This window comes from Symphodus melops (assembly GCF_947650265.1).
Source record: "Symphodus melops genome assembly, chromosome: 1".
Taxonomy (NCBI): domain Eukaryota; kingdom Metazoa; phylum Chordata; class Actinopteri; order Labriformes; family Labridae; genus Symphodus; species Symphodus melops.
Window position 1 is genome coordinate 46,206,417 of NC_136691.1, and position 27,037 is coordinate 46,233,453.

Sequence of the window (27,037 nt, forward strand, 5' to 3'; positions counted from 1 at the left end):
TTTCGATTTGGTGAGACGAGTCGAGTGACTCCAGTGATACCACCCAGTTAGCTGTGTTTGTTTGGTTGGTGTTTGATTACTTTTCCCACCAAAGAGGAGATTTTGACATTGCTTCCTCTGAAAACCACAACCGCTGTTAAACCCTCAGAGAAGGACACAGCCCTCTTGTCTGTTTGATCGAGCTTTCCTGACAGATATGACTGAGATACGTGTTTCACCACCTGAACTCAATGTTACAAGGCAGGGACAAAAACATCTAGAACATGAGCAGTGCTGTGAAGTCTAAATCTAAATCTCACAAAACCTAAATCTCACTTCCAGCGACTAAAAAATTGTCCAGGAAAGGGAAGGAGTTTGAGGATAGGTGATCCTGTGTGGCATTCATTGCTAACCTCTTTATGAAGAAAGACATGAAGCAGAGATTTCAGAGAAACTGGCTGAACTGCTCAGTGTCAATTCTGTGGAGCTGAAGATGGAGGTTATACATTTCCAAAATGTTGTCCTGACAAAATCCGAGCGACACTCAGACTATTTCAGACCAAACAAAAGTAAAAAATCATTCAGTAAGTAGCAGTAAAGTTTTCTGATGATTTTTGTGGCCCTTTGAGAAAAAAGCTTTTTCAGACAGAAATGTTCGGAAATCTTAATTCAGAGCATGACTATCAGATGGACACTTGAGTGATTCTATTAGAGTGAACTTAAATGGGTTCACTCCAGCATACACCGCCACTGTGGGCTCATTGCAGTGCCAGTCCTCTCATGAACTCAAGAAAGAGTGAATGTACTTATTTTCCACGTTTACCATAAGATGCTTGTAAGTCGGTGAAAAAAGCTGAAGATCATAAAGTTGGCCAACCCAAGACCTTCACTCAAAACCTGTTTTGTATAACCATTTAAATTGCATGCTTTGCCAAACACTTAAACTGAAATGTACAAATGGGAAAACTACTACAGCTCTCTGTTAGAGATAAAGCGCTGCTTTCCAAAGCTCTTTCTATTTTAACTCTAAACAGTTAATTGTGCACAAGTGCTTGATCCCTCTTTACCTTTGACCCCACTTTAAAAGTATCCGTTCTCAGAGCATTCCCTCTTAGAGGAATCTAACACCCCACTACCAGCCCCACCACCCCCACCAAGACAAACACTAACTGGCGAAGACCGGCTATGAACCTGACTATTTCTACCACCACTGCTAAACAGGAAATCACACAAATCAGCAACAATCTGACAGGGCTCCCGAGCAACTATTTCTTTCAACTCAGCAAAAATAAATAAATAAAAAAAACTATTAAACTAAGAACAGGGAATGTAGCTTTGTGACTCATTCACAAACCAGCAAACCATTATAAAATAAGCAAACACATCAGAGATGCTGTGCTTGGTACCGGATTCAGAAAACCACACGACCAGGAGACACGTCAGCAACAACGACGGGCTTTGTCCTGGACATCAAACAAAGCCCAAACAAAATATAAACCGATCTGGAATACTCGTAAATCATTCTTATCCAAAGATGTACTGTGCAAGTCCGAAAGCGTAAAAAATTTGCAGATAGAAGTTAAAACATCGGGTGCAGGGTAAATACCCTAAATCACAAAAAAATCATTCATGAATAAGAAAATAAAGAGTGTTGTCAATAAGGCATGAAATAAACAAATATCCCTCCCTTCAGTGGGCGAAACAAAAAACCTTTCCTGTGGTTTAAATGTGTTAAAGATGCACAGAATACTCTTGTACAGGTGTGTGTTATCTTCACACTCACCTGTGGTCCTGGTTCTCCCTTTAATCCAGGTGGTCCGGCCAGCAGAGAAAACTGAGTCGGCTCCACATCAAAAGTCTGAAATCCATCTGTTGCAGGTTGAGTGACTGGAATAAGCGTGGTTGGTTTGACATCCTGCATGCTGGTCACTTTTGGCTCAGGTTTCTTTGAAGCTACTGTGCTGGCCTGGTTTTTAGGTGGAAGGTAGGCGTCTGGAGGAGACCCCGGTGTGAAAGCAGCTGCGGTCCGGAGGTTTGGCGTCGGCTCGGGCGGTATCGTGGAAGCAGGTACATCCATAATTTGGTCAAAAGGTTTGTGTGGGAAAGTGTCTCCTCGCTCTGTGTTCTCCCCAGCATTACCAGGAGAAGTTGGTTTTGGGTTTGCTGGTGTCCTGCTGATCTTAAGAGATGCAGTAGTAGTTTGAGTTGGAAATTTGAGCGAACTCTCGAAGCCAGGTTGAACCGGGGGAAAAACAGACATCGCGCCGGGTTTTAGAGTGCTCCAAGACTGATGCACAGATGTTTTATTCTGCATCAGTGAGCAGGCAGTGGGATCAACATTAGTGGTCCTTGTCCTTCCCTCGGTAATGGCCAAAGTGGGTCTCTCTGTGTTTTTGGATATCTCTTTCATCGACAGTGGAGTTCTATGAGTAACAGTAATGTTTACACCTGTTGAGATTAGAGGTAGCAGTGGTGGAAGCACGGGCCGATACGTGTCAGCTTCTCTGCAATGTTTCTTTATGTAATCACAATAATTATGAGCTGCCTTAGCAGACGGATAAATGTCAAACTGACACAAGGCGCCTTCAAACGGCACCGCATTGTGGTTCATTTTTCCAAGCAAGAAAGAGCCCTCTGCGTCAAGAGCTTCAACTTTCTTTAAATGCAAATCAGCATGTACACTTTTCGCTCCACACGAGGTGTGCAAGAACACCTGATGACCTTGGATATCCAAAGCTAGACTATGCCACCGGCCATCGTGGACATCATAGTCGAAACTGGCAGAGCTCCTCTGCCCCGTGTGTATCAAGACTTTCCCCGGAACGAACTGCACCCCGAGCTGAACTTTTCTTCTCTTGGACAGAACTGAGAAAAGGAAAGCACTGTTGATGCGATGAACGGACAGACTAAGGATCAGGGAGAGATTGATGGAGCTGTAGTTTGCAGGGATCACGGTGCGCAGTGGCACCTGGACGCGCGCCCTCGGGGTGAGGATGACCCCTGACTTGAAGGGGATGATGCCATTGGGGATGGATTGAGTGCCCGAAGATGACGACCCGCCTGCCCTTCTCCCAAACAGCCCAAGCTGCTGCAGAACATCCACATCTTCAAACAAAAAAAAAAAAGAGAGGAAGTCAGTGACTCTAAGATTTGTAGAGATCCAGAGATATGGGAACATCTGACGATACAACTATAACTTAGTTTTTAACCTAATTCAATATGCGCTTGTCTTTTGTATGAATTGTTTTTATTGAATTTTACCTTCAAAAAAGGCTTCCCGTAAGAGGCAGAGACTACAGAGAGCTTTCCAGAAGGGCATAAAATGAGATTTTTCAAAAGATGTATGAATGCCAAAACGTAAAGGAACACATAGCCACTGCAAATCAGATCTTACTTCATAGGCACACTTAAAAAGCTATTAAAAAAAAAACACAGTCTGTGTGAGACGCACATTATCAACCTCCCACTGAAGTGCACTGATCTCCATCAAAGAACATTCTGGAAAAAAACTAAAGTGTAGTAAAAAGAGGGATGTTTGTGTTGTGATGCCAGGCGGAGAGTTCACAAGTTTAACGTCAGGCTAATGGAAATCCTGCTCCAAGAGCGATTGAAAAAGGATGTACACTGTTTCTAATAAGGCAACGCATCAAAATCCAGTTTGGGGGGATTGCCGCAAATTATGCAATCGTTACATCAGCCTTAATTAGAGCAATCTCAGGGAACGGAGTCGAAACGAGTCCCTGAAGAGGACAGCAGTGGGGTTTTAAGAGCAAGATATCCAGGAAGACTGAAAGCCCATCTCATGTCTCTCTATGTTTGGTAATGTCTGTCGATTAAGGGTGATGGCTCTGACAGGGGTCCGAGCTCATGAAAACATTCTGCAGTGTTTTAATTGCTACTCGCATCTCCTGGGAGTCAAATGGGGGTGATTTTTACACATAACACTGCTGGAACCACAGCTTTGTGGAAGAACATTTTACTTTATCAAGAACCGACCTTTTTGTTGTCATTTTTTCTTTTGTAACAAGCCATTACACTACTTGTAGAAAAAAGGTTAACACAGAAATATCTCCCTGGTAATGAATTGACGCGTTTTAACACTCTGCAAGATGTAATCATATAGTTAGTTATGTCACATGGACTCCAAACAAAGAAATGTTCTTTAAAACCTTGAGCACAAATATGGTGGAGCCAGACACACAAGCAGAAAAACAGAAGAAAAAAAACAAAAACAAAGCTTATGTTAGGTATAATTTATACACATTTAAATTTGGACCACTTATCTGAAAGTAACATCCGGCTCTCTCAGAGAGTGAAATCTGTTTTTGGTTGGAACATTGAAAAAGAGTGGAAATGTTCCTGTTATAATACTATTGTCTGTGTAAGTCTGCAGTTGTGTCAAACAAAAGCTTCTTGTTTAGTTCAACAAGGATGAAAAAATTCGACATCCTGCATGAAGAATGATAATCTTCCCAATTCGTGCCATGTCACAGCACAAGTCTCACACACATGATCTCAAATATCCATCCTTCGACTAGCACCAAACAAATGTGGGCAAGACTAAAATAAATTGCTGAATGATAAATTACAGCTCTGCAGAGAAGAAACAAGTATAGACACTAGACATGCAGGGAGGGAAACCCTGTTCAGCGTGCGCAGGCAATGGGAGGTCAGCCCGATTGAAAAACCCAAACATGGAAAAGAAACATCAAACAGAAACTGAAACAAGAACAAAGACTGTCTGCAGCTCCATTTCCAATATAGCACTCATTTCAATTGTTAATGTGGTTCGAGAAAAGCAAAATTGTTCTTTCATTTGATGATTCATGATCAACGTTCATTGCTTTTTCTCTCATATCTGTATCTCTGTGGGTAGACAGACTGCCTCTGGCTTTTTGTGACCTCCTGATGAGCTGGGGAAAAACTGAGAACCGAGTAGAAAAAAATCCAAGACGAAGCACAGATTAAAAAAAAAAGTTTGTAGAGGAGTAGGCACGTGCACAGGCTGAACATTTTCAGCAGATCACAGTAAATATCTTCAAGTGGAGACAAGAACAGAAGAGATAAATAATTTAAAAATGTTTATTTTAACTGCATAAATCCCATGTGGTGTTTTTATTTTATTTTTTATAAAATAAAGGTCTCTCAGAGTTTATGGTCACACTGTGTTTCTATTTTTTTATTTGACTGTGTTTCTGAAGAAAAAGGGAGGGAATTTCTTTCCTCTGACTCAGCATATGAGTCAGATGTCTAATGGAAGGTCTAATACTTGACCAAAATACATATCATATTCTTATCTCACTAAAACATTTCCCATGCCACATGAAAATGTGTTTTGTATTTGTCATAGTTCTGAGGAATGGAACCTACCAATTGGATTTTTTCAAGATGATTGTCATTCTTATGTCATCTATATCTTCTTCTATCGTCTTTCTTTCTTTCTTTCTTTCTTTCCTTCTACCCTCACTGTGCAATAACACATGGACACTTTCACTCGTATGTGCAATAATAATCTCAACCAAGTGCAATAATTGCAACAATAATCACTGCCTTTTTTTGTATATTTTGCTTCCTCCATGCATATTTCTGGTATATTCCTTCCAATGGAAGAGTGTTCTATTATTGATGCTATATTATTCTGTATATTGTTACTTACAATACATTTTTTGTATTTTGTGTTACATTTTTGATCTTTATCTTGTACTATTATTGTATATGCTGCTGGAACCTAAATTTCCTGAGGGAGTCATCCCAAAGGATCAATAAAGTTTAGTCTAAGTCTCTAAGTCTAAGTCTATCTAAACATCATTACTATTCAAACTGTTTGCTTTCAGTTTAAATGATTGAGGCAGCAAGCTGACCAATCAGGCAGGGTAGTTGTTCAGGGTGAGGAGGTGAACCAATGGAGCCACCCAGGGTTGCTTTTTCATTTTCAAGCACTAATATACAGCCATTCTTCAGAATAAGGCAGTTATAATAACGACATAATATCCTATGGACCAAACTCTGCTATACTCTTTACTGATTAGCTCAGCTGCCACAGTCAAGCTTTCAACTCTAGTATTTGTATTGTAGAGATTGTCAGTGCTGGACCAGGACTTTCAGGACCAAAGGTTGTCAAATCAAAGAGTTTTGATCCCTCTTTTGATACCAATGCAACAAAAATTAAACTCTTTGCAACCCAATATGTCTATGTTGCTAAAATATTTGTTCAATTTAGACATGCTGTCTCTCAATTGCTTATGGTAGCCTTCGAAAATATCTAGAAGTTAAAGTAAAACTGAAGATTAGAAGTTAAAAAAACAAAAGCGTTGGTAGCTTTCCGTGTAATCAATCATTTAAAAAAACTGGTACTGAAAACATTGACAACCTTTTCAGGTCTAGAAATGTACCGAGAATATTCTGGAGTTTATATGTAAGAAAGGCTACAGTGGAGATCAAATCTGTGCCCCAAAAAAATGCTCCACTCTGAAATTCATTAGACCTTGACCCTCCTTCTGAGGGTATACTCAAACAATGAATGTGTAGAAGTAGTGGTAACTGCAAAAAAAAGACTCAATTAAAGGCCTCTCTGCAGGCGCTGTAGTTTGGTTCTTTAATGTGATGTCAAGAAGAAGAAGCAGCAGCAACGCTAGACTGGACCTTTAACAGATAAGAGTAAAGAACACAAACATTACAACAACTTGTAATTGCACAGCCCTGTCTATATTGGCTATCACTGTAAGCTGTCTTTATATAAACATGAGTGTGTACCTTTAAAAAGATAGTTACAAGAAAAGCCAGCTGATTTGTATTCTAGCAGAACTGCTTTCACAGTAAATCTTGCTTTATCAAGGGAGAGCTTATCGCCTCATTAGAGGGTGAGACATGCCCGTATATACAACAATATATGCCTCCAGACAGCCAGCAGTTATTACTGGCGGCAAATACCAACTGATAGAGGCAGAGTTACCTGGTAATTGCCAGAAAGTGTTTTCACTGAGTGCGGTGGCTCATACAATCAAAAGGCTGCAAGAAACCCTGTAAGGCTCTCACTGAATAAGATTCCCCTGATTTTGATTGACAGCTAAATCAAACAACATCCATATAAGAGTCTTTAAGTAAGGGAAAGCTGACGACATGGAGTATCAAGGCACAGCAGAGCGTGACTCCCACCTGAGAGTGAGTGCACATATTGCAGAGAAGACTCTGGCAGTCATGAGTGACGGGTCATGTAGCATCTTAATACCTTAACGAAGACATCAAAGAGTCGAAGGAAGGCTGGTTTGCGGAGAGATTTGAACTTACAACAGCTACAGACTTGAAATAGATTTGTTGGCTCATGTTACAAAAAAATATCAAATAAAACAAAAGTCAAAAAACGTCCTGCATGCCTCATTCAAAAAGAGGATTTGTACTTGATCCCTTGCTTTTAGCATTATTGCGGATATACTAATTCATTTTCTATGTTGCTACTGACAGCATGGGATGTACTATACAATGTTTAATTTGTACAGAATCCCTTTTAAAGTAAGCAATATTCTCAGCAGAGTCTACAGTTTCTACCTAATCCAGTTCAAGCGTACAGCACACAATATCCACTGCCTGGAAAAAGGCTGCAAAGAAGCGGTCCATCGCGTAGAAAGGCTTTGTATGCTCTCCAGGAGAAAGTAAACACGTTGAGCGAAAGGCTTGATCAATCAAACAGTAATGCTGACACAAGAATAGCTGACCATAGCTGTCAATGGAAAAGAAATGGATGCTGATTCATTTGGTTGTGAACAACTGGAAAACTTGACTAACATGCACAGCAGTGGAGCCATGCTGGGATTTTGTACCTGCGTTCATTTATTCTATGCACTTCCTTTGTTCATGCTTTGTTCTAGCTCTGCTTTCAACATATTAACACTGAGTGTAAGGTTTGAATTGTTTCACTAAGATACAGTGCAGAGGACGTCCCTGAAAGCGTAGCTGTCTGTGATAGTACCAGCACAGTGGGCTCTACATGTACCCATCCTTGTTCTAAAGTTTCTTACCTTGTGCGTGTGCGAGCCTCAGAGAGCAGGTGCAACAGAGCAAAGTCCAAAGAATCAGAACTCTCCTGAAGACAGAGACAAAGCATGAGAAAAAGTAGAAGATAGTCAGCGTACAGGTAATCTGAAGAGAGATGCTCTTCTGCTTTATACCTTCTTGGTTAATCAACAGATTAATGTCAGCATGTTTTTAATCAAAGGTAACCAGAGCCCAAAATTCAGTCCGACCAGAAGCCAAACAGAATGATGTGTTAACATATTCATGCTTTCAGCCAGTACAGTCATCAGTATTACATGAAAGACAGACAACATGGGGAGGCAAGATAATAATGGCAGTTTTAAAGCTGTAACTTGAAACGATTATTGAGAATCGGCTTTTGTTTAGACACTCATTTGTCACCGACTCCTGTGGATCTACCACGAGAGCAGCGACAGCAGCTCTATACTTTGTTCCAAGGCTCTTGACATCTGTTTCAAGAAAACAATCTTTGTACTCTCTCCCTGCCATGACCAGATAAGCTGCAGCTTTCAGATCAGTGGAGCAAGAACCACCTCTGACAAACATACTGCAACAATTCCATGATGACGAGAAATGAATCATATTGCATTCATCAATGCTGCAACCTCTAACTTTTCTATACAGTCAACTATACAGATGAGTAATGCACTTTCAGACAGCAGTCTTAAGAGGGATTGGTTTATCTCAAACAGAAACTCCATCTTCAACTGACAGCAGTAAAGATCACTGATTAATTGATCGACACAGGTCAACTTGAAAATCGTATATTCATCTTCAATATGATTTAAAGCTTCTTGTCAATTTGTTAATTTATGTTAAAATGGGCTTTGACCTGTTTATCTGACATCGACTACAATAATAACCTAATAGATTCATAAATAATTGTTATATAATAAGTAGATTATACACAAGATAAACAAGCATTGGTTGCAGCCTTAACAGCTACATGTAAGTCATTGTATAGAAAGTATGCAGAGGCCTATATGTAAAATCTATTCCTTAAGCCAGGTAACAGAAAGAGTGTTAATTGCTCAGATGTATGGCTCTAAAAGTTATGGTTTTATCTCTGATGACTGTGACAGTAATATTACCTGAATTATGCTTTGTGTTTGCTTACTCAGCACTGTGCTGTGGCAGCCTGCAGTGGCTCAAACTGGACTGAAGTGTTGAGCTAGTGCTGCTTCAAGTGAACCAGGCTCAGTGACAAGTGCCATAATGAAAGCATTTGGAGGAAATCTTTTACATTTGTGGTTTTTCCAGAGAGCCACAGAAAGCCGCTGGTCAGCCACTGACACACTGACTGCTAGTTAAAGCTCTTTAAAACGTTTTCCTCCCTCCACTTTATGGCCCATTCATTGCTCTCTCACATTGACATTAGCAGGGGGAGAAGAAAAAAAAAGCAGGGTGTGCAGTTTCACTCAGAAGTCCAGGGGAATCATATGATGCAACATTTTGACTCTTCTGTCCCCTCCTATTGGGACAGCCGGCCAACCAGCTGAGTGAGACGCACAGCAGGGAGGAGAGAAAAGACGGAGGAGGAGGAGGAGGAGGACTGTCTCCTCCTCTCATACATCTCCCTCAAATCAGTACCAGATCATTTGGCAGCTCATTCTAAAACAAAGACACAGTAAAGAAACCTACATTAGCTTCCACTGAACTGTCTGAAGCGCATGACAACTGCTTCTACACACTATCCTACAAGCCATGAACATACACCACCTGTTCACGGAGTATTTTTTCTCCGAATAATCTACTTTTCTTCTTAATTTATTCAAAGTCTGCATCAGTCCACTTCAAACTTTGCCTTTTCCCAGTTGTAGCTATTGACAATAGTATTACAATATGAATGCAAACTAAAGACATGACGCATGAATTGAAATGCAGAGATTCACAAGCAAACTCACAGATCAACATGAAAAAAGAACGTTAACAGTGCAAGTATGACCTAAATTAAAAGTTGCATGACTTACCCCCCGACTCCAGTGGCTTTCACGTTGGAGTACGGGGCATTTTCCGGCTCCATAGCGGTTACTTCATTCTTTCTTGGGAGTGTTTACAACAGTCCAGACGACGCAGATAAAGTTTTTCCATTCCAGGTGTTCCTGTAAGTGTTGCGCGAGGAGTTGAACTTGCAAGGAAGTAAAAACAAAACCGCTCAGCAAACAATGATTAGCTGCTTTCTGTCATTGTCCTCCTGTCGCTTATTTCATCCCTGCAGTCTCCTTCTGGAAGATGATAGTAAATTTAAATTTAAAAAAAAAAAAAAAAAAAAAGAACGCTCCGGGGAGCTCCACCTGTGTGCTGACTATGTGCGTTTCCTTCTCCCTCACGCGCGTTTTTCCTGAAGTAGGCTACAATGAACGTCAAGTCACGTCTGGTCCAGCTTTTCCGGGGAAACGTTGCAGGACAAGATGACGACCACCGTTATGTGTGTTTTCCTGCATGTGTGTGTGTGCGCGCGCGCGCGTGTGTGTGTGTGTGTGTGTGTGTGTGCCGACTTTCCAAAATGAAAGTTTATTGTGGACTGAGGAAAATCTTGAGAACCGGGAAAATGGGGAACACCTCCCTCTGTCGCCCTCAGCTGACATCGAGGGAAACACATTCAGAGCAGAGACGTTGCACAGCTTTTTTTGGCTGAAGGTGTGTCTGTTTGGAAAGCATCACGGAGTGCACCGTGCATGTCTATGAATGTATGACTAGGCTTTGTCTTTGTGCTCATGATCAATCAAAGGCAGAGATGTTGCAGGTTATGCTGTGTGGTGATAAATCAGTAAACAATGAATGAGTTGGGCAAGTTGTCAGTCACATGCTGCTTGCTGCTTGTGGAGCACTTTCAGGCTGCGGCAAGAATTTAATGAAAACTAAATTCACGACTTAAAGACCCCACAGCAACCTGCAGGAAACTTTCACCACAGAAAAAACCCAGTAACTTAAAAAAAAAAAAAAAAAGTAAAGTAAAATTTGCACAATAAGTATTGCTACAGTGTAGACTTGGCAGTCAGCTTTTTATGGAACATTCACTGCATGCACAGAATTGAAAGGGAGTTTCAATTGGCAACCTGATAGCTGAGACAGTTTAATTGAAGTTTTTAAATGGAGGAGCCAGCAGCACTGGACAGGGCTAAGATGTTTTGATTGTGTTTAATGCATGTGAACAAAAAGCAGTTGGCAGCTAAATAACTTGGAATAAAAAGAAGTGAGGAAGTAAACTCAGGACACTAAAAATGACAGCATTGGGGAAACAATGAGGTCTGCGAAGTTTCTCGCCAGAAACCAGAGGAAATGCCATTTAACAGGGAGAAAAAAAAATCACATCATTATTTCCTAATCATTTATCTGTCCAACCCATAAAGGACAGGTTGCTTTGTTTTACATCATGTCTTTTTGAATCCAAAGCCCAGCATGCTGAAAACAGGGCTGCTCTAAAACTGGGGCACCATTACGTCTGCATGGTTGGTTCAGTGTAAGCAAAGTAAGCATTGCCGCAGGCCCTCCATTAATGTTACAGCAGGATCTCTGTTTAGCGCTTTAGTTGTATTGACATTTGGCCTTAAAAGAAATACAAAATATTTTATTCACCAAAGTAAGTGTTTTGCAAAGAAGTGCTGTGCAAAGACTCGCTAATGCACCTCACTACTTTTGTATTCTGAAAGCTAGAAATAATGTATCGCTTTAATTACTGCAATTGAAAGACTGGACTTTTTTTTTTCAATCTAAATATTAAATGTGATTGATTATACTTAACCGCTGCTCTGTCTCAGTATTGTTCAACCAAACAACAGTATAACATGATGAATGCTTTTCATTTGCTGCATCAAACCACCAAATCAATGCATCAGCTGAAGTCAATAGGCCTGTCTTTTTGGACAGCCTTCCTTCATCTCCTGCTTCCCCAGCATCCACTTCCGTTCTCACCAGAGTAGCACAGATTTGGGTTGCAGAGCTGCACCAATGAGTGTGTCTGTGTGTGTGCAGGCTGTCGTGTGCTGTGAAATTCCTCTGCCAAAGAAAGTCCTCATTGACCCGCCTTCAGCAAACACGCAATGACAGTGTCCAGGGGAGACCCAACAGAGCTCCAATTCAGCTGCCTGCAACTGGATCCCTCCTCCTCACACAGAGACCCCTCACAGCTCGTCCTCTCAGGAAGGGAGCTCACCACCTGAAAGACCACTTCCCATGTACCTTTCTGAGCTGCGTCGGATGTGAGCTTTTGTTACCACCAGTTCTAGTTCACAGACAAGAAGGGCAATGTCCTCTCAGCCTGTGGAAGAGCGCAGAGGAAGATCCCAAATCTGGAGTGTAAGGTTTCACAGAGTTTGTAATGGTTATTGCAGCTGCCTATGGAAGTAGTTTTCAAACTGTGGACCAGGGACTTCCAAGTGTTCCTGAAGGCCTGCCTGTTCATTTTCTTGCTGTTATATAAGAAGATTGAAACCACTCTTGGATCTATTCTGTAATAAGAAAAAAACTATGGCTAACAGCTGGTTAGCTTAGTTCAGCCGAAAACTTAAACGGAAGGAAACAGGTGGTGAGACTAAGTCCAAAGGAAACTAAATCTGACTACCAGCATCTCTAGAGCTTGTTTAAGAAAGTCCCTATAGGTTACTGGCCTTAAATACATCCCTAATAATGCATTTATGTCTATTAAAAGTCCTAAAATAATGAAATAAAAAAGGAATGAAATAATCCCTGCCTCTCAACTGTCTGCTCATGGTTTAAAATTCAAGTTAAACCACGGACATATACATTTTATGTAGCACGCTCTTGAAGGTTAGTAGTACGACATAGTGGATAAAACAAGGCTTCCGCTTGACTACATTAACAAGCTGTTATCAATAATGAAAAACGTTGATTCTGGTGGCAATTCAAAGTGAAGGTGAAACCTAGATGTACAATGACTGACTTGTTGTAAGACATGGGGTTTCGTTCCTCATACCTCTCCACTGTTGAAACTGTCCCCGGTATACTGATTGATAGAAGAGAAAAACATCAGCTATAACTTTGGTCTGCTTATGGGACCTCTGTTTTGCCTTGTAGAATACTAAAAACATGATATGGACAGTTTACTATAGGTTCAAAACTTTTTTCAACAAAAACACACATATTAAGGGTTTCAAGATGAGTTTGTAAAGCACCGAGTCCAGCCAAGTAAAAGAAGTCAAACAAATAGCTCCTACTAAAACTGCAACTTATCCTCTTTTTACCATCATCTCTGCCTTTGTTAAACAAAGGGGACATTATGTGTAAGTGTATTATAGCTTTAAAAGGACGGTGATTTGATCTCCATTGGACTGAGCAGGCAGGTTGATTTTTAACCAACTGTATAAAACACAGACGTAATCTCAGGGACATCACATGTTGTTTTCTGAAGAGGTGTTGTGAAGCCACACAATGGCTGTCAGCATGTCGTCATACTGGAAATGCTATCTCAAATTAAGTTTCCATCGATCTAACAACAGGCAAATAGGTGGAGTTGAGGCCGAACCGCTCTCTCTGAAGACTCTGATGCTTCTCTCTCGATTGAGCCCAGCATCTTATTTAATGGAAACCATGAATGAGCTTGGGTGGGAAAATAAATTAACAAAGCGGATTCTTTCTGTTATTTCAAGAGATCCTAAGGCAAATTTTTCTGTTAGCCTTTTATAAGCTGATTTTCTTCCACTCATCACATATGACAGCCATCTTGGACCCGGTCTTTAACCATTGACAGGTGTGGATAGACGCTGTGACTGTTTTTACTCTGAAACCAGTGGTGGGTAATAGAAGTCAGCTGCAGTGAATAAGATGCATATTAGGAGTTAAGTGTCTGCAGGAAATAAGAGGGTTTTCCTGCAGACAGACAGTGGCTATATAACAAACGTTCTTTCACCAAATCCATATGAATTATTTGAAAAAGCAGCCACATCATTTATGAGCTGTTGGCTATGAGCAGTCTGAGTATTTTGGTGATTTATTCCACTGTCTGTGGCTCTTTTTTCAGATTAGTTAAAACCTTAAAATACCTGAGCAGACAGTTCTCATTTTAGGTTGTTCAATCTTTCTCTTTTTGTAACAGGCCTAATATGAATGTTGGAAGTAGCATGTGTCTTTTAATGTCATACTCCAGTGTGGAAACTTTTTTTTTCTGATAAACATAGTGTCTTTTGTTTCACTCCTGCATCTCAGGGAATTGAGACCAGCTGAGAGCAGAATCCAGTGTCCAGACACAGCTGGATCCAATAAGTTCCTGCCCTGGTGCTGTGTTTACCTTTTCCATAAGTTACAGATGGACATTTAGAGAAACATTTGATTCATTTTGTTCGATATACGTCTAAATCTGGATGACATGATTGTATAAATTCTTAGTCGTGTTTTGAATAATTTAAGTGCTTGCATAACAGTTACTGATCTTAACCAGCAATCAATGAGATAACAATATGGATAAAAAAGTGTTTGTTTTTTTTAGTTCTGGTTTCCAATGGTGTCTTTGATTGATTAACAGAATATGTGATCATCATATTAGAACATTTAAAACTACTGCCCAATGTTTTCCCAACGATATTCTAAAAAGTGAACATCAATAAAAGACTATCAGACTATAAATCAACACATTACTAAATCATGCATATGGTCAATTGCAACAAAAGCCTTCTACATAATCGCTGATTGATATTATGAGCTTTTCTTCTGACTACTCAAAGTGCTTTTTCACCACGTCATATCCACTCCACATTCACAAACTGATGGAAGAGGTTACTATTTAAAGTGACAATCAGTAATAATTAATCCTATTATTCACATTCACTCGCCGCTGATGTAGCAGCAGGAACAACTTGGGGTTCAGTGTCTTGTCACAGACATGTAGCTGTATTAAACCCCTGACCTTCTGGCTGAGAGCTGTCCCAGTGGTGAAAAGACAAGACAAGATTTAGTTCAGTCCTAATATTCTCGCCTTGCTACTGAAGCAGCATCACAAAGTTAGCAACCAGCTGGTGCACACTGTGGATTATTGTCCCTGTTGTTAGAGCTTGATATTCCACTGAAGTAAATGAAGATGATAATGGAGTCAAAATAATGTGTGATTGGGGAGGCAAACATGTACGTATGTAAATCTCTTTGCTCAAAGTTTGAGGAGGACACTTCCTTTATTTTAACTTAACGATATTACAGTTGCAGGTTGACAAATCTAAATATTTTGTTACTAGGTGCTTCTTTGTCAGATCCTATCATCAAAGCACAGAGATGACTTTTTTGACACAAAATGAAAAAAGAGAGCTGATTTTTTTGTGCAAATTAAAAGCTTTTAAATAAGATTTAAGATGTATAGCTCAGGTCATGGTGTAGTTACTCTTCTGCAACAAATAATTGAGAAAATATCAGAAGTATTCGTTTTTTTTTATGAGTGGCATTTGATTGCTTTGGTGTTAAGTAAACACGTTTGATATTTTCTCTTGACCACAGGTCTCTTACACCCATCAATCATCTAAGGCAGCATGTACTGCTGCGACAGTCCATGCTTGTTCTGCTTCTGGCATCTTTACATGTTATTTAAGGACATATCATAAGTCAAAGTATACTTCAATATTGCAGTGATGTGGTCAACCAAGATTTGCAATCCTTTCATCACCTGAACAGCAATCACAATAACTTGAAGAGCAAAAGTCTAAATCTTTGTGAAGGCTACATTAGATGTGGTAATTATTGCCAATCCCTGCACCCGCAGAGAAGCAGTAAGACAGACACGGCTGCCAAGTTAGAGGCATTGTTGTGGTGACATTTGAGCGAAGGATCAAGCTGCTGACGAACAATCCATATTGAAAAGCTGCTCTTTCTGCTAAATGTCAAACAGCGGCAGGAGATATTGTTCATGGAACAGACAAGAAAACTTTTCATTCATGATCATCAACATGCTGAGTTAAGCACTGTAGTGGCTTTGGCTAGCCAGGGTGCACAGTTGATTTAAAATGAAGAGTTGAAGTACTTTTGGCATTCGACTCCCCTACTGCTGGTAATTTAGTCATCTGCCCTTTTTATGAACTTTTGTCACAGACTGTGCCTGCTGTCAAGACATAATGAAAAGTGCTTTTCATATTATGGGAGACATTGATGCAGATGTACAGATATGCAGTTGGAATATTGAATTCAGGAGCTTTTGATGAATTACATTTTTTCATTCCTGTTCAGCTTTACGTTGATTATTCTTGATTGATGTTTTTAAGTCATATTATCAGGGATCGGATTTGTCAGTAATGCTGACTGCAAGATTTTCAGACATAACAATGGTACTGAGCTGTCTGAGTCAAACAGATTTCCAGTTGTTCCTGTGTATGTTTGTTTGAGCATATTTCAGATGGACTTGCTCAGTTTCAAAGGACAGCGGTGACTCATGTTAGCTATTGATGTTTATTTGTTCAAGTGGGGATAAGCTTTTAGCTATCAGCACAGTAGTTCTCACTCGATGGGAAATGTACGAGCAGGTATTGTTAGGCATCCTTTTTTATGTTAGTATTATGAATGCCTATGCTATGAGGTTTGCTTCAGAAATACATACTGTATATTATAGAGTTGTTAGTTTTGGGAATCCCATTTTTAAAAAATTGTGTTACCTTATGCGTTGCTCTCCCTTTCCAGATAAACTTTGATCATTTCAGAGGAAAATATTTAGTTTCTCTGTAACGTGAAACCCATCCGCCATCGTCAACCTACAAGAGCTACAACTTACTTTCAGGGCTTCTGGTGTGGCCACAATAATTGAATGTGCCTCAACTTTTATCCCCTGGTGTTATCATTGTAGCCAGTAGAAAATTCAGAAGCAAAAATGGAATTGGAGACATCAAAAGTAAATGGCTCTCCAAAGAGACATCGATGCATAGGTGAAGTCGAATTAAATTGCATCCCTATTCCAAGGCACCTTAAAGAAAGTCTGAATCACTGAACTTCCAATGAAGGTGAGTAACCGTTTTCACCTCATTTGATCTTTAGTTGCCCAAAGTCACAATCAAACAACTCAATTCCCCAGACTGCTCTCTCTATTATCCCTACAGCACAGCATCAGCTTTCTTTTCCACTGTAAAAAGTGGTGGTATCTTTAAAAAAACATATTGAATGTCTTTACCCGATCATTTCAGATCTGACATTGTCAGCAAATCCCTTTTTTCATGAAATTTTTTGGGGCTTTTTGCTTTTATTAGAAAGGACAGTGGATAGAGTAGGAAATCAGGAGACAGTGTGGAATGACATGCAGGAAAGGAGTCACAGGTCGAACTTGAACCTGGGCTGCTCACTTGAAGAACTATGGCCTCCTTAAATGGACACAACCTAACCGCTAGGCCCTCTGCGCCATCTGAAGTCCTTTTCTGACTGTACTGCCAAAGTAGATATTGTAGAGGTCGAATGTCTAAAAGGCCAACAAGGGGAATCTGTTCCCTGTGTTAACTTGTGAATTCCACACAGATTTTGTTCATATGATTTAGGGTCTAGTTTTGGGAAGTGTAGATGAAAGAAGCTTGCAACACTGCAGGATTTGTTTCAGGCCAAATACAGATAACATTTGCGGAGGGACAATGGGGTCACTGATCGGAATTTTACTTGTACCAGAGAAGCATGGAGGCCTTATCGTATACTCGTCAAAGAATTACAGTACGGCTCTTGTTGCCGTCTTGTTGTCAGGCATGATTGTGTACCACTTAGTTGTGTGTTTAATCTACTACAAATGTGGTTGGTGAGATCTTAAAAGATCAGCAGCCAATAAGAAAAGAAACTTCGGCTCTCTCGAGTGCTGATAACGAAATCTTGCCTGTGTCATTTGCAGAAGTTTCATTACAAAGAATTGACCTTACATAATAGGACAACCTAGACTAGACATCTTTTTACTTTAAATCTGCCCCGCCACAACACCACAAATAGAAGCTTATTCAGTCTGATACGGCAGCACAGGATGACTTCTGCAGATGTAATCTTCAGGTGCGCCAGTTTCATTTATCTGTCATCCTCATGGGGATTTCGGAAAACGTCTTTATCGGTGTTCCACAGAAAGGAATTCGTAAAGACTTCAGATGAAATATGGGGGGATTGGTTTCAGCAGAATCACTGCTGGCAGCCCTGAGAGGAGAAGATAATTACCACTTTGACAAGCTTTGATCACAGGTACAGTTATTCTCAGAATGTCTGCGTTGATAGAACAATGACATGACGGCTTCAGAATTCACAGCGATTTTGCCCCAGTTTTTCTCTCTCCTCCCGCCGTGCTTAGATTCTGAATAGAAGCTCTGTCTGGAGACAAAATGAGGGTAGTTTACGTGTCGTGGCTTAGCTGTCAATTACTGTTGTTTCATTGTGGCGCAGAAAAAGGGATCTGATGATGGCTACTGAAATGTTTTGGATGGATAAAAGTCACGGGTAAGTCCTTCGTGACCTGCGAATACTGTGGGTGGAATGAATCACTGCGGTTTCTTTTTGTCAGGAGGCAGCAAATTAGTCAATAAAAAAACGACAGCGGGTTCAGAGAGCCTTGTGCTGAAGTTGGTTTTAGCAAAGTAGGAGGTGTGGGTTCACGAGGGGTAACGCTGGTGGGAAGGAGAAGAAAAAAAACTCAAGGTGAAGATGTAACCTCACCACAAAGAAGAAAGGTTCAGTTTATTGCGAGCGCTTTGAAAACGCATCCAGACCACAGTGCTGCCCTAAAGCAAACATGCCTCCTACACTGCCTACCTGGGCTAAACTAAGATGCAGCATTTGTGAGCATGGCCACCCAGTTACAGGAAGGAAAATCTTTATGTGTGTGTTTGAAGGTCAAGCAAGTCAAATGACTCAGGTTTTCTCCCATTCCGACCTCAAAATGTAAACAAGAGAATTCTCTGAGCCTTCAAGTCAGCGCTTTGTTTATTATGTTGGATGTGTTCTCATGGTTTGGGAGTGTATTCTCCCACTCGTATGAATTATTTTACCTCTTCCTGTATCCTACTTATAAGTCCCGCACTGATGTTGTTCTCCTGTAGGCTCAGATGCCTCAGCGGGAACTGCATCCTACAAAGCAACGCCCCCATGATGTCGTTTCCTCCGACATCACTGATCGCATTCCGGTCCAGATCCAACTGCTGCAGACTTGTGTTCTCTTTCAGCATGTCAGCCAGCAGCCGCACCCCTGGGTCACCTAAGTTGTTCTCGTCAAGGTTGATCTGAGTCAGTGATGTGTTTCCTCTGAGGCTGTCGAAAAGCTCCTTCCACGCTGCCAGATCTGCGCCGCTGGTCTGTGCCAACCCTAAGTACTGAAGATACGAGTGGTGTCGCATGTATGATGCTAACACCCTTACCCCCTCGCTGCTCAAGCCATTTCCCCCAATATCAAGTTCGAAAAGTGCAAAAGCCCTGAATGAGCGCCACCCAGTGGGGAGCTGCACCATATTCTGCTCTGATGGAAAAAGCAGGGCCTGTTGGATGGCTGCAAAAGCTGCAGCTGTTTGTTGCTGCAGCTCGGCTATTCCACTCAACAGGGTCAGCACTCCATGGTCCCGCAGTTTATTTCCAAACAGGCTGTAGAGAGATTGAAAGCAGTGGTTACGATTGAGATTTATTTATGAATTCAAAGGGTACACATTTGATGTGTTGCCTTTATAATATATGACATGTAAATTGTTTACATCTGGTTGCATGTAGAAGTACAATTCTGCATGTCTGGTGGATCATTTACATTTCTTTCTCTTTTATTGAGTCAAAAAATATATCATATTTTTCTTTATTTTTTCAGGATTAAAAATGTGAATAATCAGTCAAGTATTTTTATTTATGTATTTAATAGGATTGCTGAATTTATATTCATTTTCATCAACATTAGGGAACACTTTCAAGTCTTAAGGGACATGTTTGATCTGCTGTAGCACACATTTAAGGCATAATTTGTTTCATCCATACTAAAAAAGAGTTTTATCCCAAAGCTATTTCTTGGCTCAGACCAGTAACTTCTTTGAGTCTCTGATGGCTGGCTGGCTACTGCATAGAGAGTTGGCTTATGGTTGAAGAGTTTGTAATAGACATATAAGAAGTGGTTTCTTAAATCTTTTTTATGAAACATGCTACAAGCAATTCATTAAGAAAAATGAATAACTTTTTTTTTTTAAACAAATACTTAACCAACCAACCAACAGTGAGGACACTTACACACACAACAGTGAGGACACTTACACTTTGTCTAGTATATGATGAGCATCTGTGTGTTGCACTGTAACTTAAATTCAACATACACTTTAATTCTTCTTCACATACTGTATATCAGTGTGTCTATAAAAAGAAAAGCGTTTGCACATTTACTGTATTTTTAGTGTATAACTCAGAGAAGTTGGGCACTGGAGGCCTGTCTTGTTCCCATAAAAGAGATGTATTGTGTAATTCAGCAGTGTAAGGCTAAAATGTTCTACTGCTATGACGAGAGCGTCCTTGGTTTAACTGCATGTTTTTACTGTTCACTCAGTTTTATGACTTTCTTTTCAAAATTTATACTTGAACTCCTTTGAAGCTGAATGTACCTGGATCTGTCTCTGTTTTCTATGTTTTCTTTCTCTGGTGTTGATGTAAAGGGACAATTCAAGCTTGGGTACTTACTGTAAGGCTCCGACTTGAGGCTTCGCTCGCAGAACGTCCAGCAGGATGTGAGCACCATATGGACCAATGAGGTTGAGGTTGAGGTTGAGTAGCGTGACGTCGGACAGGCTGCGCTTTAGGGACCCCGCCAGACTCAGCAGATGGTCGTCAGTCAGGTCTGTGTTTCTCAGAACCAGCTGCTCCACCTGATCAGACGTGCTCAGCACGGTCATCATGGCGTCGAGCTACAGTAACAAATGCTTTTTTTTAATTTGATGGCTTATTGGAAAACTTCAGTTGAAGCTTTATTACTGACAGTTGGAGCCAATCTGAGACAAAGACATATTTATCACCACATGCTGTAAAAGACAGAATACTTAGGGACACTTTGGAAGTGTTGTCCTTTATCATGAATGCCGATAAATCATTTTGAATTGAAGATTAAACTCAATCAATCAATCAATCCATCTTTATTTCTGTAGCACATTTATAACAACCTTGGTTGACCTAAGTGCTGTAAAAGCATAAACTGAATCACCTAAAGAATGCCTTGTCTTTAAAAAAAAAGATTATGCATTGAAATGCATTTGCAAAGACCAAGTCATGAGGCCAAGGAGTGTGAATGAAGCTAAGAAAGGCCATTTATTTATTTTTATTTTCTCATCCATTTGTTTGGCAGACCATTTCTCCCTCGCATTTTCTTCAATGCAATGGGGAAATGGTCTGCCAAACCCCACAAAGAAATGATCCAAATAGAAAAAATCTCATCTAACTTTATATTTACCTCAATCGCAGAGAGCAGGTTTTCCTAAAATACAGATTGTATCACTGCCTTGGGAACAGACTATATTGAATTTTTGTGTTTTTTTTGTTGTTTTTTTTTTTGGATGTGAGAGCATTGAAGCTCCAATCGATTTTGCAGCCGTGGACAGAGATGAGCGAGGCAGGTGCTGGAGGTTTTTTTAAACACAGAGACTGAATGAGAGTCCAGAGAGACATATGGTGTAGCTGCCGGCCATAACCGCTGTGTCACTTTGCAAGACCTTGAGGAATTTTTCAGGCAGTGGGTGAAGCTCTTTCATCATGACGAATATAACCGAGCCAAACGCCTGCATGTCCCAGATAAAACTCACTGACCATTTGTAACAGGAATTTGGTTATTAACCTCAACATAATGAAATAGACCTTTATATCAAGACATTTCTTTGCGAATAAATCAAATAATCAGTCAATAAATGTGACCTAGAATGGGGAACTGTTTTTTGGTGGCAATTGTAGTACCTTCATTCTTTTCATTGTTGTAGGACGGTGATCTTTTATGGTTAAATGGATGTCTCACACAGTGTAAAAGCATTAGACCATATACTGATACATCCCATATAAACTACTTTGAATAGTTTAAAGTTTAATATTTGAAAGTTACAACTTTTGCCCCTTGAATTCTGATTTTGTTTGTGTGTCTGTTATAGTTGTGTTGTTGAAATTAAGAAAAAACAAATTATGTATCCCTTTGGCATCCCTTTAATCTGTCTTTTGCCCTTATGGCAGTGAATATACCAGTTCAAACAATGTATGCGCACTGCTGCGATGTGGTTATTTGAAGGACTTTTACCTAATATTTACTGCCAAGAGCGTTCCTGGCACACACACTGATTCACCTCAGTAGTTTGTGTCGTACACACACCTGTGCCTGCAGGTCTTGTTCTCTAACAGGTTCTTTGCCAGCACTCTGGCTGGCCGTGTCCTCCTCTGTCTCCTCTGGCTCTCCATCAGGCTGCAGAACGGCGTCACTTTCAGCACTGAGCTCCACATCTGAGCCTGCAGCTTTGAGGCCCGATGACAGACTCTTCTGCAGCCGGCACCTCTCCAGGACTTGGCATGCAAAAAGAAAGACAACCACTCATTAATTAGTAAAAACTGTTGCTACAAAAGCCAAGCGCACATAACAATATTGATACCCAGTGTTCATGTGAGAATGCAAGTAATGAAGTCTAAAATGTAGTTTTGTTACAGAAAAAACATCATTTGCAGTGAAACCCATGCATGCAGGTGTGTGTGTATCAGTGTTAATATTGTTTGATGAACTTTTCTACGACATCCTCCTTCCTCTTCCAAGCATCACTTTCCTACAGATTCACAAGTGTTGGATAAATCAGTTTCAGCACTCCTGGGGGATTCCAGCTCGTTCCTTCTGTGCTGCGGTTTCTTCACTCACTGTTTGCCTTGAACCAGTTGTGTTTGTTTTGGCTGTGCTCCAACACGGTGCTCATTTCCACACATTCTTTGTAGAAGTCCTTCGGTCTTTCACCGTCTCTGTTTTCCCCATCTGATCCCGTGTGCTTCTGCTTCTCTGCGTTCTGCTTAGTCAGTGCTTTTTCATCCTGCAATGAATCTTTACAAAGAAACACTCTCGATCTTACTAATATTTTTCCACACAAAATATGAAAAAATGTAAAATCAACGGACAGATATGAAGGTCATCTAGTTTCCACTTAAAAGACTCCATCCTCATCTATTTTTCCTCCTTCTTTTACAGGTATCAAAGAAGCTAAATTGAATGAAACTTACTCAGAACTTTGCTTGTCTCTTTCGATAACGGTTGATGTGCTGTAACCTTGCTGCTTTTTTTCTTTGGCCTTCCTTCTCGTTCAGATGATGCTTGGTCTTCGGATTTTTCCATCACTGTCCGCCTCAATGAAACCTCTGAACCCTCTCTGTCTCTCTTTTCGTCACTCTTTCTTTCGCCTGTCTTGGCTGTGCTCTGTTTCTGATTACTTTGACCCTTGCGTCGTTTACTCTTGTACGTCTCTTTAATCCCTGCAACAGCCGGGTCTTCGCTGTCTGTAGATCCTCCACCGCCTTCCTTGATGTCTTTTTTCGTCCTCCTTACAGACTTCTTCTCTGGTTTGGCTGGGATGAACAAAGGGGATGATGGGCATGACTCAATAGTGCCTGCTTTTGGAGACAATATGAAAGAAAGAAAAAAGTGCTTTGTTCGACATTTTCTCTTGAAATTAGTCCATTGAAATCAAGGACTGGGCCTGATGTCAAAAGAATGCTGATGAATAAGCTTTGGGATGTAATGAAAAATGGAGCTACTCTTTGCAAAGCTTTGTACCGTTGCCAGCGCTGTGCTCTAGAGGGAGAATTAAGTTCTGCTTTGTGCCGTTGTTCAGCTGCTGGCAGGAGCTGTATTTGTTTCGGAGACTTGTACATCTGAAAAAGAAGGAAAAATTAATTTTATCCTGACTTGAAATTGCCCCAATGTACCTCCACAAACATCATTCCTCCCATGTCATAATGTGCACTCTCGGCATTCGTAACTTCAGCTAACAAATATGTTCACTTGAGGTGTTTATACTGCTGTTCATTTATAATTTTCTGCCACTGCTGTGTGTCGCACTCCCAGATGAAATCGGACCTGTAGCACGGCAGCCCACCAGCGAGCCACGTCAGTCTGAAGCAGCTCGTCCTTCCCTGCTGGAAGCCCGGAGCATAGCGGTACTCGCAGCAAGAGCTGATCCTGGCCACCATGATGCCATTGACGTACAAGGTAGTGCTGAAGGGGAAACCTCTGTGCCGCTGTGAGACAAACTGGAACTGCTCTGAAAGACACAAGAACTTCATGCTGTAAAGGACACGAGTGCATGTGTTAAAAACAACTGCAGACTGTACCTGGCCTGCTCTCTCCCTCAGGTATCTGAAACTCTGCCCACACAGTCGTTGACCAAACCTGCTGACCTGCTGTCTCATGGTTTGTTGGACAGCTAGGGGCGGCTCTGCAGGACTGTGTCCCAGGCCGGGGGACCCCGCCATCCCATCATGTCAGGTGGGATGGCAAAATCTACATAAATCAGCAGAGATGAGGTCACGACAACATCACGTGACACCTCTGATGAAGGCTGCAGAGGCAAAGTAGCCGAAACTGGTCAGGTAAAACATTTTACCTTCCTGGCCTTTAAAAACAAACCTGATTATAGGATTATCATCAGTAGGCCTAATGAACCTCTTTAGTATAATACTGTCTATATAGAGTAAAGGTGGTTGAATAGCACGTCAACATGAATAATTTGTAGACTACTAGACATGTGTCAGCTATAAAAGATGTAAACAGATCACACACACAAACTGTTTGGAGCAGAACTCCATATTTGTTCTTTCATCAGCCTGACTTTTTGGATTCTCTCCCTGCAGTGACAGCTGTACAGTTTGTACCGACATGAACCTGATGCAAAGATGAAACAACTTGTCTTGTGTACTGACTTGTGTATGTGATGGTAGTCAGTCAGGTCACACATCAGCTTCCGACTCACCTCTAAACTCAAACTGAGCCTCAGGCCGACGTCCTTATAGTCCTTTTTAAAGTGTTACTGAAGGAGAGAGTACTTACTTCCCAAAATGTAATTGGGAAAAGATGGTTTCCAAGTTTCAGATAGATTAAATAGACACTTTAAAAGCTAAAATGTTCTTGTACACTTTTGTTGCTGTTGTATGAACACACACTAACATTCCTGAGCTCGTACCTCCTGCAGCCACCAGCCCTTTGAAGACGCAGATATTCTGCCCTCCATTGACCTGCTGGAGAACCTTCAGTTCATCCCGAGTTGACCCTCCACGGGACCCCTGATGACCTTGTCCCAGGTAGGTCATTGTCACAGCGACGTTAGATTTCTTTGCCTCTTTTTTTGCTATAAGGTTACTCTGATATGGAGACAGAGCAAACATGTTTGATTTTGAAGACAAGCTTCATTACATGTTCACAGGAAGTGAAATAGATGTTATGATACCTGTTTCTTGGGGTGACTTGTTGTTCTCTGAGAGGTGACTGAGGAGAATGATCCTCGTCTTTTGTCGTACAAGTACGGGCAGGACTGACTCAGAGACCCTCTGATCGAAGTGAGATTTGATGCTTTTGTTGTAATGGCCGGGAGGTAAACATTGTCTTTACCCTTTCCACTGGATCGGGTTGTTGAATCATCCAACTATAAAGGGTAAGACAAGACAAGGGTAAGACGATATTTTTAATTAAGATTTCTTTTCAGGCTCTGTATGCCTTTATTTAACAGTCAGGACAGTGAGGAGAGCAAGAATCAGGAGGAGAGAAACAATCGACAAGGTTTGGGATTTAATTTTGGCCACCTGCTTTGAGGACTATTTCTCTGTATGAGACGCCTGGCCCGACTGGCTCTCCTTTGACCATTTGGTGCATGCCACCTCTCTTTTCTTTCTTTTCTTTTTTTTAATTTTCTAATTTTTTTTGCAACTCTATTTATCCCCATGGGGCAATTAGCGCACCAAGCAGTCGACCACAGGAACAGTGACCCGCATACACCCTGACGGAGCAGGGGGAGCAATTCGGGGTTAAGTGTCTTGCCCAAGTACACATCGGACATGTTGCTCACAGGAGCTGGGGATCGAACCCTCGAACTTCTGGTCGAAAAAAAAAAAAGCACACAGGAGAAAGAGAGACCAGTATTTAAGGGAAGATACAGTATATATCTAAAATGGTTATTGGGATGCAATGATTAAAATTAGTTATTTCAACCCAATTTCTCATGAAAGAGAGTTGCCTACTTTAGCTTTAATTAAGACAATATCAGGGAGAAGTTTACCAAGACATAATAAATACCAGCACAACAGCTTTTATGAAAATACTGTCAAAAAGTATTACTCAATCTTTGACAATGTTATTGTAATGATGATAATAATGATTGTTGTAAATGAAGAGATCTGACCTTGTAGATCTCCACAGTGTCAGGGTTTTCGAGGAGGAGGAGTTTGCTCTTTGCTCTGATCAGACTGGCGATGGAGTGGATCATTTTCTCATCTCTACCAGGCTGATCTGGGATCTGATCATATTCAAAAACAAACCAAAAAAACTCTCATAAGACAAATTAAAGAACCAGTCATATTAATATTATGCACCAGGAGTTTTACAGTCAATTATCAGTTAGACACTTACAGGAGTGTCTCTGCCTCCTCCATGGACTCCTCTGTAAAAGAGATCCTGAAGGAGGGTCTCGCTGTTCCTCCTGATTCTTCTCACTGATTCCCTCTGATACATCCCAGGATTCACACTGACCATCAACACAGACAGAAACAGCAACAAAAGATTTTAACAACAGGAATTCAGATGTTTTTTACATAAAAGTTCATGATTATGGATACGGCTTTCATCCATGAGTGATTGATCGAATTTATTGATCGCATAATGTTGAGAATGGTGTGACGCTGTGTTAAGAGTGGTATATTTTTATGAACATTTCATAAATAACAACAAGGTAAAATTCTATTTATTTCATGTGAAGTGCAATAAACACAACTAAGGAATCATGACTGGGCATTATAGAGCTATAGAACCAGGGTTAGCCTAGTTTAGCATACAGATTAACAGCAAGTGTACACAATTAGCATGGACCTAACAAATGTTTCAAAACAACAATTCTAAAGCTCTATGATTTATACTGTAGGC

At 40.7% G+C, this 27,037-nt stretch overlaps 2 protein-coding genes across 3 annotated transcripts in view; both read right to left on the reverse strand.

The window, feature by feature from the left end:
* col27a1b (collagen, type XXVII, alpha 1b) overlaps positions 1-10,220 on the reverse strand; it is a 63,458-nt gene extending 53,238 nt beyond the window's left edge. For both annotated transcript variants that reach the window (XM_079349982.1, XM_079349981.1), the window contains exons 1-3: positions 9,981-10,220; positions 7,995-8,059; positions 1,763-3,084 (exon numbers count right to left, since the gene is read on the reverse strand). In XM_079349982.1, the coding sequence (XP_079206108.1) occupies positions 1,763-3,084; positions 7,995-8,059; positions 9,981-10,033 (1,440 nt within the window). In that variant the 5' untranslated portion in view covers positions 10,034-10,220. The remainder of the gene's footprint in view (positions 1-1,762; positions 3,085-7,994; positions 8,060-9,980) is intronic.
* Positions 10,221-18,867: 8,647 nt separating this feature from the next.
* On the reverse strand, positions 18,868-26,629 carry LOC306818962 (uncharacterized protein; the record flags this gene model as incomplete). Its single annotated transcript, XM_079336721.1, has 11 exons — positions 18,868-19,521; positions 20,587-20,810; positions 22,250-22,437; positions 22,781-22,957; positions 23,134-23,520; positions 23,684-23,781; positions 23,987-24,170; positions 25,089-25,266; positions 25,353-25,547; positions 26,301-26,414; positions 26,528-26,629. The coding sequence occupies 11 exons, from the start codon at positions 26,627-26,629 to the stop codon at positions 18,927-18,929; spliced, it is 2,442 nt and encodes an 813-aa protein (XP_079192847.1). The 3' UTR covers positions 18,868-18,926.
* Between the last annotated feature and the right edge of the window lie 408 nt (positions 26,630-27,037).